The 12196-nt window shown below is 46.6% G+C and overlaps 1 protein-coding gene across 1 annotated transcript; it reads right to left on the reverse strand.

Moving 5' to 3' along the window:
- Positions 1 to 3059: 3059 nt before the first annotated feature.
- Positions 3060 to 6831, reverse strand: foxl3 (forkhead box L3). Its single transcript, XM_072269565.1, has 3 exons — positions 6082 to 6831; positions 5827 to 5995; positions 3060 to 3890 (listed from the first exon to the last, which is right to left on the reverse strand). The coding sequence occupies exons 1-3, from the start codon at positions 6186 to 6188 to the stop codon at positions 3435 to 3437; spliced, it is 732 nt and encodes a 243-aa protein (XP_072125666.1). The 5' UTR covers positions 6189 to 6831; the 3' UTR covers positions 3060 to 3434.
- Positions 6832 to 12196: the final 5365 nt, after the last annotated feature.

Below are 12196 nucleotides of genomic sequence, written 5' to 3' on the forward strand. Positions count from 1 at the left end.
TCCAGCACTTTGTGCGCGTTCAGTAGCGTCACGGGTGCGCCTCAGCCCGGCCGTTCCTTTGTGTCTCTTCCGCCTTCTGGGGGAACATACAAGAGCTTGAAATCCCGGACAACCAGACCCGGGAATAGATTTCCCCCTCTGCTGCCGAACTCCAGATCCAGTCGCCTCTTTCACAATCCCTTCCCTCTGGTGCTACCGCATTCACGTACTCTTAATTGTACCTGTTCCGTTATCGTCATAGAGTAATGCGGTATAGAAACAAGACCTTCGGCCCAGCAAACCCATGCTAACCAATGTCCCTATCTAAGCTAATTCCATTTGCCCGCATTGGCCCGTAAGTCTATCTATAGACTTACCAAACGTCCCTTAACAGTAATGTACCCGCCTCAACTAGTTTTATAATTCGCATGTACATCGAAACATACATTGAAATGCGTTCACAAACAAGAGAAAATCTGCACTTGCCGGAAATCCGAGCAACACACACAAAGTGCTGGAGGATCTCAGCAGGCCAGGCAGCATCTATGGAAAAAAGTACAGTCGACGATTCGGACCGAGACCCTTCGGCAGTACTGGGGTGGGGGGTGGGGAGTGGTGAGGAGTAGATTTAAAAGGTGGGGAGGACGGGAGAGATAAATACAAGGTGATATAGGTGAAACCTGAAGTGGGGGGGGGGGTGGTGAGGTAAAGAGCTGGGAAGTTGACTGGTGAAAGAGATACTGGGCTGGAGAAGGGGGAGTCTGATAGAAGTGGGCAGAGGGCCATGGAAGAAAGAAGGGGGAGGAGAACCAGAGGGAGGCGGTGGGCGAGCAAGGAGATAAGGAGAGAGAGGGGAAAGGGGATCAGGAAAGCTGGGGAGGGGGCGGTATTACCGGAGGTTCGAGAAATCGATGTTCGTGCCATCAGTTTGGAGGCTACCCAGATGGTGTTGTTCCTCCACCCTGAGTGTGGCCTCATTGCGACGGTAGAGGAGGCCATGGACTGACATATCTGAATGGGAATGGGAAGTGGAATTAAAATGGGTGGCCACTGGGAGATCCCGCACCTTCTGGTAGATGCTCGGCGAAGCGGTCTTGCAATCTACGTCAGCTCTCATCGACATACAGGACTGAAATGCGTTATTTTTAATCAACCTGGTTCCGGCGCCAGCAAAGCATACCTGCAACTCACTAACCTCAACCGGTATGTCTTTGGAATCTGGGAGGAAAGCAGAGCACCTGGAGGAAACCCACGCTGTCAAGGGGAGAACGTACAAACTCCTTACATCAGGAATCAAACCCCGATTTGCAGTTGGCACTGTTTTTATTTATTTACTTGTTTATTTATTTATAGGGCGGAGCAGGCCCTTCCGGCCCAACGACCCGCACAGTCCAGTAACCCACCTACTTAATCCCAACCAAATCACAGGGCAATTTACAATGACCAATTAACCTAATAGCCAGTACGTCTTTGGACTGTGGGACGAAACCGGAGCACCCGGAAGAAACCCACGCGGTCACGAAGAGGACGTAAAAACTTCTTTCGGACGGCGCCGGATTGACCTCCGAACTCGGAGCCCCCGAGATATAATAGTGTCGATTATTTTCTCTAGCGGCCTGTTCCACCTTCTCCATGAAGAAGTTGCCTCTCAAGTATCTTTTAAAATCTTTTCCCTCTCACCTTAAATTCGAGACCTCTAGTTTTTAGTTCCGTTTCGCTGGGGAAGAAGACTGTACATTCAACCTAGTATATATACCATATCTAAGCCAGTTTAGCATTTTATTTGCATTTCTACAGTTTAGTATACTATAGTTTGCAGTAATCCGTTGTTTTTCCCCCATCGTTGTGTTTATTGTTATTATTACCGTATGTGCAGTTTATGCTGTGGGCTTCACCCAATAAGGAATTCCATTGCGCCCCGGTGCACATGACAAGAAGCTCATCTGAAAGTGATATTTCCCGTTGGCCCATTCAAGCCTCGCTTGGACTCATCCCCGGCAGCCCAAAGGTAAAAGCAACGAAGGAGTTAAAAGATTGCGAGGACTGCTAAGAGGACTATCGAGATCTCTCTTCCTCCCATCCGTGATATTTATCAAGAGTGCTCTTACGCAGGGCTCTTAGTCAATGATCCGTCCCATCCGTCCAACGATCTGTTTGACCCCTCCCACCCCCCACAATCAGGCAGGAGCTACCGGGGCATTAGGACATGAACTATTAGGATGGGAAACATCTTCTCCCAGACCATGGGGCTAATGAACTCCCTGCCACCACCGAGGCCCCATCACGTATAAAGCGCCAGTAGAGTTACAGTATACTGTTTACTTTTGGCTTGTGTCCTAAGTAGTTCCTTAGGTTGTTGTAACCGGGGATGGTAAAGAGGATAAGCTGCCACTACTTATTAATTGTTCCCAAATGGCGTGCGACTCAAATAGCCTCTGACAGGCAAGTCCAGCTCTTGCCCATTACGTGTGGCTTAGCGGAACCGTTTCTACCGACGGGTGAAGGGCCGAAGTGGGTTACTGGTGCCTTAAAACCAGTCGCTTCGGGCAGGTGGGGCTCGTCAGCCACGGTGGCCAGCTCATCTAGAGAGGGAAATCTCAGACCTCAAACCTCCACCGACTTGTGGTTATACCCGCTCATGAGGAAGGCTTCGGGGGTAAACCCCGAGGGCAAAAGGTCCGGAGCCGGAGTCCCTAAAACAGACCTACATTGAGTTCAACTCCTGGGACGCTTCCGGCACCAAACTATCCATCTCTGCCGTTCCTTTCGGGGTCATCAGCTGTGTGGAGAGGGGGAGCCTGATACGTGGGCAACAACTTGGGTATCTACTGCCCTGGCTTGCGTCGACAGCTAGGACGCAACATCCATGGTCAATCCCGACCCACGGGCGGCCTCAGTACATCGCAAATGCACCTTATTTGTTAATTCATTTGTGGTAATATTAATCTAAGTGTAGTGTGTGTGCCCCTTGGTCCGGAGGAACGTTGTTTCGTTTGGCGGTGTACATGTGCACAGTTATAGGACAATAAACTTCAACTTCAACTTGAAAACGGCTTCCACTTGGGTATCTTCAGTCAAATCTATTTATTTCCTTTAATACATAGACGTTTCTCCGTACAAGGCGAGATTCTGCACTGTGACATCCCTCCCTCCAAGTCCACGGAAGAAACGGTTCACAACTCTGTCCCCCTCCCCCACCAAGTTATCCTTGCAGGTGTTGGGTATGGCGGAAGGGGCTGAGGTGATGTCCGGTGCCGAGATGCTTTAAAAAAAAACACACAACCCAAGGATTTAAGAAGGGGGATTCGCGTCTGTCTGGAACTGGAGCGTTCGTATGGTTGACGGAACAGACACAGAGCACAGAGCACAGCACAATCGAAGTTGAACTGGGAACGAACGATTGAAGGGTTCCTTGACTGGTTCCTGCAAAACACAGATTTAACGCGCGAACGGCGTTACTTACGGCGAAACGGACTCACTGTCCACAACTGTTCGTCCAGTATTAGCAGCTCATTCCTTTGTGAGTTGCTCTGATCCCGGAGGCCGGGTAGAGGATCCGGGGAGGACAGGATGTAATCGATGCTGAATTTGATTTCGGACCCTGCTTTCTGTCCCGTTCCGGTGTCCCGAGGTTGCCTGCTGGGGCTTTCGTTCCGGAGGAATATTTCGGGGCTCAGTAACCCAGTCCGACAACCGTCCGCCCTATCTTCGTGCAACACGCTGTCCGCCGCCCCTTGGTCGAGAGGCGGCGGCGGTGTGCTTTTATTGGGGTGATATTTCTGGAATCTCTTCACGCTCCTTCTCCTCCTTCGGTAGTTGCCGTTTTCGAACAGATCTAACATCGACTCGCACCCCGATGCGAAAGTCCAAAAGTTTCCTTTCCCCCTCTCGTTCCCTTCCAGTCTTGGTACCTGGGTTCCATAAAGAAGTCGGAAAAGTTGGTCATATTTAGAATTTAGAACATTGCAAGAACAGGCCCTTCGGCCCACAATGCCTTTGCCGAACATGATTCCAAATCAAACTAATTCTCTCCTTCCTGCATTTTCATGTGTCTGTCTAATAGTAACTTTTACCATCCCCACTCCGGCCACTACCTCTCTTGGCAGTATGCTCCACACACCCGCCACTGTCTGTGTAAAATACTTAACCCGCACATCTCCTCCGTTCACCTTAAACCATGCCCTCTTTGACACTTGTACACCGGAGAGGGGGGAAAAAGACTATTTCTTTATCAGGACTCGGTTCTCGGCCCAAAACGTCCAATATTCACAGAATCTCCTGTGCTTAGGGATGACTATCTACTCTTTCGGCGCCTTTCGCGATGTAATAGTAATGTTGGGACTTTATCTTGGAGAACGCATGACACGTTTTACCTGGCTTATAAGCACTCAAGCCAATTCAGCTCTGACCCAGAATACATCAAATCTCCAACCCCATTATTGCTAATAAAGTCCGTGTCAAGGGAAAACCCTCGGCAGTGAACGCCGGTCTCCAAGCTGCCTCACAGTTTTATTTTTCATCCAGAACTGTTGCACTGGGGAATTCAGGTCATAGAATCGGCGGAAGAGGCCATTCGGTCCCTCTGCTTCCTATTCCCCGCAGTCCATAAGACATAAAAAGCTGAATTAGGTCGTTCGACCCATGGATTCTTCCCCGCCATTCAATCATGGCCGATTTATTATCCCTTTCAACCCATTATCCTGCCTTCTCCCCGGAGCGCTTTGACACCTTGACTAATCGTGAATCTATCAACCTTCGCTTTACAAAATGAGCTGAATACAGAGTTTTCATTCTGACTTCAGATCATTCTGTAATTCCGAATGTAACGCGGCCTCTGTCTCTGATGACACAAGGCAGCGCCTGTTGAACTCAGCGTCTTGTCGGGGTGGGGGAGGTGTCTACTTTTCGGATAGAAACCCTACATCAGGACTGGATTATTTGTTGCTTCAGAGTCCGGTATCTCTCTAGACTCCACTATACTATACTCCACTACGAAGTCTCTTCAGAGTATGTGGACTTTGAACAAGTTAATTCCGACGACAGTTGTTGTGAGACTCTATCTCACCCCCACCCTCCCGTGCTATCAGCCCCGGTTTCTCAACCCGGTCCTAAAGCCTCGACCGAGGGTCAACGATTCCACTCCCCCTTCACAGATGCTGTCCGACCCCGCTGAGTTCCTCCAGCAGATGCGCGTTGGGCCAAATCCCGGCACCCGCAGTCCCTAAGATAATGCGTCGTTTAAAGTTAATCCATCAAGAAATATCGATAACCTCGGCAATGTAAGACACTTACGAACAAATTACAAAGTTTTGCATATTTGAAAAAAAAAGTCAGATCGAATTGGAAGCACAAGAATTTCTAGAGATGCTGGAAATCCGGAGCAATGCACACAGAATTCTTCCAGAAACTCACTTAAGCCCCATCCCTTCTACCGGGGCTTATGCCGCCGACAGCAGCACCTTCCACCGTCGGCCCCAAGTCCGGGTGCGAAAGGGGGAGGGTTGGGAATGGGGACTAGCGACTGCAGCCTGTGAAAACGCCAGCGGAAGCCCCAACCACCTCATCCCCGGGAGAGGGAGGATCATCGCTCAGAAGTAAATCCTGGCCCGGGACTGAGGACTCTAGCAAGCTGCTGTCGGCAGCCATTGCCCCAGAAGAGGTGATCGGCTTAAGTAAGTAGTATTTTGTGTGTGGGTGTTGCTCAGATCGAATTGGGTTGCGTGGAAGACAAGGTACCCAGCCAATCTAATACTTGCGGAGTGTAAGGAGTGAGTAATTCCAAGCTCTCGTCCCCATCTCTCCGATATTCAACTTGACAGCCGACGCAGCCCCATCCCGAGAGCTCACCTTAACGAAGCAGCTGTTAAGAGACAGGTTGTGGCGGATTGAATTCTGCCAGGCTCTTTGGTTGGATCGGTAGTAGGGAAATTTGGTGGTGATAAAGTCATAGATTCCGGAGAGCGTCACCCTGTTGCCGGGACTCTGCTGGATAGCCATTGCAATCAAAGCGATGTAACTAAAAGACAGCAGAAAACGGTCGTTAGTCTCTCCCATCTTCATCACCCCTCCCCACCACCACCACCCAAAGCGCCCAAGAGTTACCTGTAGGCAGGTCGCGACGCCGTCTTCTTCTCGCCAGAGCCACAGGGCGGATAATCATCACCATCGTAATTGAAGCAGTTGTAGGGATACTGAGAATTGTCAAACATTTCTCATACAGTGGGAGCAAACTTCGACTCAAGTGATCCACACATGCACACTCACTCACTCCAGGGTCGTGGGTAACTTTTTTTCCAGCGAAAGAGGAAATGCTCGTTTATAATCGCTGAGTTCTCTCGAGGTCCGTGGAGGGCCTTCTGTATCTACTATTTAATCTGCCTATAAGACTGGCAATAACTTATTAAATTGGTTAATTCTCGCATGAACCTTTGAACTCACCGTGTTTAACCAGTGGCTGGGCTCTCAGTGGGTGGTCTAACGCGATAACGCGATCATCTCCGTACCAATTCAAGACGCGAGCTCCCTGCGCCCGATATTAGGAGGCAGCACTGTTATTTGTTGTTTTTCTCTCTTCTTGTCTTGCTTTGATATGCAAAAAGAAAATTACAAAAAGACCCCTCGTTTGGCAAATGTGTATTTACATCCATTCTGCCCACTCTGCAGTCCAGCACCAGCGAGTAACACAAGCGGGTCTGATGCAATCTGCAAAGCAAGATAATAGACACAAATTGTATTTCCGTGACTAAGGCAGAATCTTGCGTTCAAAGCCAGCGGAACAGAGAATTTCAGTGATTTCTGACAAATGGGAAAAGTTGAAAGAGAAACACCCGGAGGGAAAGTATTCCTGTTTGTGTGTGGCTTTTGATCTGTGTAAGGAATTAAACTAATGGCTGGGTGAGAATATACAAGAGACCCCCCCCCCCCCCCCCGTCAGTTTGTTCCCATCCAGATCTGTTGTGCTGGCGGAATTCAGGTCATAGAATCGTCGGAATGAGACTTCAGAAAGGGTAAGATGAGGGAACACAAACCAGTCCTCATAGGGGGATCAGAAGTGGAGAGAGTGAGCATTTTCAAGTTCCTGGGTGTCGATATCTCTGAGGATCTAACCTGGACCCAACATATCGATGCAGCTACAAAAAGGCACGACAGCGGCTGTATTTCATTAGGAGTTGGAGGAGATTTGGTTTGTCACCCAAGACACTCGCAAATTTCAACAGAAGTACTGTGAAGAGCATTCTAACTGGCTGCCTCACTGTCTGATATGGTGGGGAGGAGGGTAGCTACTCCACAGGATCGAAGTAAGCTACAGAGAGTTGTGAACTTTATCAGCGCCATCACGGGCACTAACCTCTGTAGTATCCAGGGCATTTTCAGGGCGCGATGCCTCAAAAAAGGCGGCGTCCAACATTAAGGACCTCTCACTAACCAGGACATGCCCTGTCCTCATTGCTACCATCAGGAAGGAGGTACAGGAGCCTGAAGACACACACTCAACGATTTGAGGAACAGCTAGTTCCTCTCTGCTATCTGAATGGACACTGAACCCATGAACACTACCTTACTACTTTTTAATTTCCTTTTTTGCACTATTTATTTAATTTAACTATTAAATGCATATACATATAGTTGAAATCAGAAGTTTACATACACCTTAGCCAAATACATTTAAACTCAGTTTTTCACAATTCCTGACATTTAATCCTAGAAAACATTCTCTGTCGTAGTTCAGTGTCTTAGTTCAGTTAGGATCACTACTTTATTTTAAGAATGTGAAATGTCGGAATAATAGTAGAGAGAATGATTTATTTCAGCTTTTATTTCTTTCATCACTTTCCCAGTGGGTCAGAAGTTTACATACACTATGTTAGTATTTGGTAGCATTGCCTTTAAGTTGTTTAGCTTGGGTCAAACATTTTGCGTAGCCTTCCACAAGCTTCTCACAGTAAGTTGCTGGAATTTTGTTCCATTCCTCCAGACAGAACTGGTGTAACTGAGTCAGGTTTGTAGGCCTCCTTGCTCACACACGCTTTTTCAGTTCTGCCCACAAATTTTCTATCAGATTGAGGTCAGGGCTCTGTGATGGCCACTCCAATACCTTGACTTTGTTGTCCTCAAGCAATTTTGCCACAGCTTTGGAGGTATGCTTGGGGTCATTGTCCATTTGGAAGACCCATTTGCGATTGCGCTTTAACTTCCTGGCTGATGTCTTGAGATGTTGCTTCAATATATCCATATAATTTTCCTTCCTCATGATGCCATGTATTTTGTGAAGTGCACCAGTCCCTCCTGCAGCAAAGCACCCCCACAACATGATGCTGCCACCCCCATGCTTCACGGTTGGGATGGTGTTCTTCGGCTTGCAAGCCTCACCCTTTTTCCTCCAAACATAACAACGGTCATTATAGCCAAACAGTTCAATTTTTGTTTCATCAGACCAGAGGACATTTCTCCAAAAAGTCAGATCTTTGCCCCCATGTGCACTCGCAAACTGTAGTCTGGCTTTTTTATGGCGGTTTTGGAGCAGTGGCTTCTTCCTTGCTGAGCAGCCTTTCAGGTTATGTCGATATAGGACTCGTTTTACTGTGGATATAGATACTTGTCTTCCTGTTTCCTCCAGCATCTTCACAAGGTCCTTTGCTGTTGTTCTGGGATTGATTTGCACTTTTCGCGCCAAAGTAAGTTCATCTCTAGGAGACAGAAAGCATCTCTTTCCTGAGCGGTATGACGGCTGCGTGGTCCCATGGTGTTTATACTTGCGTACTATTGTTTGTACAGATGAACGTGGTACCTTCAGGCATTTGGAAATTGCTCCCAAGGATGAACCAGACTTGACATCATTTTCTGACATCAATCCGATAGAAAATTTGTGGGCAGAACTGAAAAAGCGTGTGTGAGCAAGGAGGCCGACAAACCTGACTCAGTTACACAAGTTCCATCTGGAGAAATGGAACAAAATCCAGCAACTTACTGTGAGAAGCTTGTGAAAGGCAACCCAAAACATTTGACCCAAGTTAGACAATTTAAAGGCGATGCTATCAAATACTAACAAAGTGTATGTAAACTTCTGACCCACTGGGAAAGTGATGGAAGAAATAAAAGCTGAAGTAAATCATTCCCTCTACTATTATCTTGACAATTCATATTCTTAAAATAAAGTAGTGATCGTAACTCAGAGGTCCCCAACCTTTCTTGCACTGCGGACCGCTTTATTATTGACAATATTCTTGTGGACCGGCCAACCCGGGGGGGGGGGGGGGAACGAGGTAGGGTTGCCAACAGATGAGAGTAGCAGTCAAATACATTGTGTTCACCCCAAGAAACACTACCATGACCATGAAGCCTTGCACGGGTACCTGTGTGCGCATGCGTGTACGTGCCGATTTTTTTCTACAAATCATTTTTGGTGATTCTGTTTGGGGGGGGGGTGGTATGAATCACGACCAGGATATAGGTGATAAGTGGCTAATATACTCAATTTCATTTCTAAAAGGGTTTATCTAATGAATTTAATATTAAACACACAGCGCATATTTTCCTCACATGAATATAGTGATAAGTCATTTATCAGGGGAGGACAGGGGAGCTTGAAGTAAGTGTTGAACGGACTTCCAGTAGAAGTGGTAGAGGCAGGTTCGATATTATCATTTAATGAAAAATTGGATAGGTATATGGACAGGAAAGGAATGGAGGGTTTTGGGCTGAGTGCAGGTCGGTGGGACTAGGTGAGAGTAGCGTTCGGCACGGACTAGAAGGGCCGAGATCGCCTGTTTCCATGCTGTAATCGCCAAATTATATCATTTCCTCATGGCCCAGTAGCACATGCTTTGCGGCCCGGTACCGGTCCGTGACCCAGGGGTTGGGGACCACTGTTGTAACTGACCTAAGACAGGGAATGTTTTCTAGGATTAAATGTCAGGAATTGTGAAAAACTGAGTTTAAATGTATTTGGCTAAGGTGTATGTAAACTTCTGACTTCAAATGTATATATATTTTTTACTGCAATTCAGCATTTCCCCTATTATTATGTATTGCATTGTACTGCTGCTGCAAAGACAACAAATTTCATAATATACTGTATGCCGATGATTCTAACTTTGATTCAGCCTGCAGGTCTCCCATTTTCATCCCATTCCCCTCAGTAAAGCCAATCTAGTACACACATGAAATACTGGAGGAACTGAATGGGTCAGGCAACATCTGTGGAGGGAATAAATATTTGACACTTCTTTGGGCTGAGAATTCCTGCCAATATATTCCGTTTCATGCTGTCTTCAAGTCAGAATCAGAATCAGTGTCATGAAATTTGTGGTTTTGTGGCAGTGGTACAGGGCAAGACATCAAACATGACTAAGTTATGATAAACAATAGATAGATAGGTGTCCTGAGAGGGGTCTGCTTGAAATGTTGAAATGTTGACTTCCTGAGGAGGTTGCATACCACCACTGCCCCCCCCCCACAGCATTTTAAACAATTTTTACAGGAACAGCATGAAGAGTGCCCTGGCCAGCTGCATCACCAACTGGTACAGGAAAATGCAAGGCATCAGACCACAAGACCCGACAAAGGATTGCAAGGATTGTTGACAGGATCATTGGGGTCTCTCGTCCACCCATCAGAGATACTTACCAGGTGCATTGCACACCCAGAGCTGTTAGCATTGTCAATAATCCCTCCCACCGTTCCAACAATCTCTTTGATCCCCTATCATCAGTCAGGAGGTACCTCAGCATTTGGCCAAGAACTGTTAGGATGGAAAACCGCTTCTTCCTCCTGACCGTGATACTACTGAAGTCCCTGCCACCTCCCAGATCTCATCATGTACGAAGTGCCAGTGGCGTTATACTGCTTACTTTTTAACTTGTGTTGTAAATGTGCCTTGGGCTACATGCCAATATTCTGGAATATATTTTATTAATTGTTAATTAATTTGTGGTTCTATTACTTTATATATTGTGTGTGAGTTATATGTACTGTGTTGTGCACCTTGGTCTGGAGGACCGTTGTTTCATTTGGCGGTATACATGCCTCTGGTTGAATGATAATAAACTTGAACTTGTTTATTTAACCCCAATAGATGCTGCCTGGCTTGCTGAGTTCCTCCAGCATCTTGTGTGTGTTACTATGGCTTTCCAGCATCTGTACAATCTCAGGTGTTTAGATAGATAGATAGACAGACAGACAAGTAAACATTGCAAAGAGGAATACCGAGGTGGTCTTCACGGTTTCATGGACTGTACAGATGGCAGAGGGGAAGAAGTTCTTTCTAAAGCCAGGAGAACAGGTAGGTGTCATATGACCAAAGGGGGAGCCTAAAATGAGGGATTGCAAGATTAAGGCATGGTCATTTAAAAACTGGGGCATGGAGGAATTTCTTCTCACAGAGGGTGGGAAGGGCTGGATCATTGGAGGGACTTGAAGAGGAGTTAGGTTCAGTTCTGAAAGATCAGGGAATTGGAGGCGACCAGGAACAAGCTCAGAAGAAGAGCTAAGGTGTGGGCTACATCAGCCATTGGCTGGGGGGGAACAGATGTAAGGGGCCATGTGGCCTACTCTTGTTTGTGTGTTTATGGAGTCCTGAGATGTCCAACATAGAACCAGGCCATCTGCCCATCACATCAACATCAACCATCATACCTCTCGGTACCAATCCCGCTTGCCTGCATTAATTCCATATCAGGTAATCCCTATGTACATAACTGTATGAGACCAGAATTTGAGGCCTATTGTTTGGATGTACTGTGATCCCATGAAATAAATTTGGGATTTGGGAACAGCTTCTTTCCAACTGTAATAAGACTGCTGAACGGATCCTGACCCGGATCTGGGCCGTACCCTCCAAATATCCAGACCTGCCTCTCGGTTTTTTTGCACTACCTTACTTTCCATTTTTCTATTTTCTATTTATGATTTATAATTTAAATTTTTAATATTTACTAATTTTTACTATTTTTAATATTTAATATTTGTAATCCAGGGAGTGGGAAGCACAGAATCAAATATCGCCGTGATGATTGTATGTTCTAGTATCAATTGTTTGGCGACAATAAAGTATAAAGTATAAATTTTGAAAATTCCCATTGAATCTTCTTTCTCTGCACATCCACGTAACATTTTCCTGTTCTATTTATTTATTTATTATTTAGAGGGACAGGATGGTAACAGGCACTTCTGGCCCAATGTGCCCACGTCACTCAATTACACCCAATTAAGACCGTAA

Source organism: Mobula birostris, chromosome 9, assembly GCF_030028105.1.
Source record: "Mobula birostris isolate sMobBir1 chromosome 9, sMobBir1.hap1, whole genome shotgun sequence".
NCBI classification, from domain to species: domain Eukaryota; kingdom Metazoa; phylum Chordata; class Chondrichthyes; order Myliobatiformes; family Myliobatidae; genus Mobula; species Mobula birostris.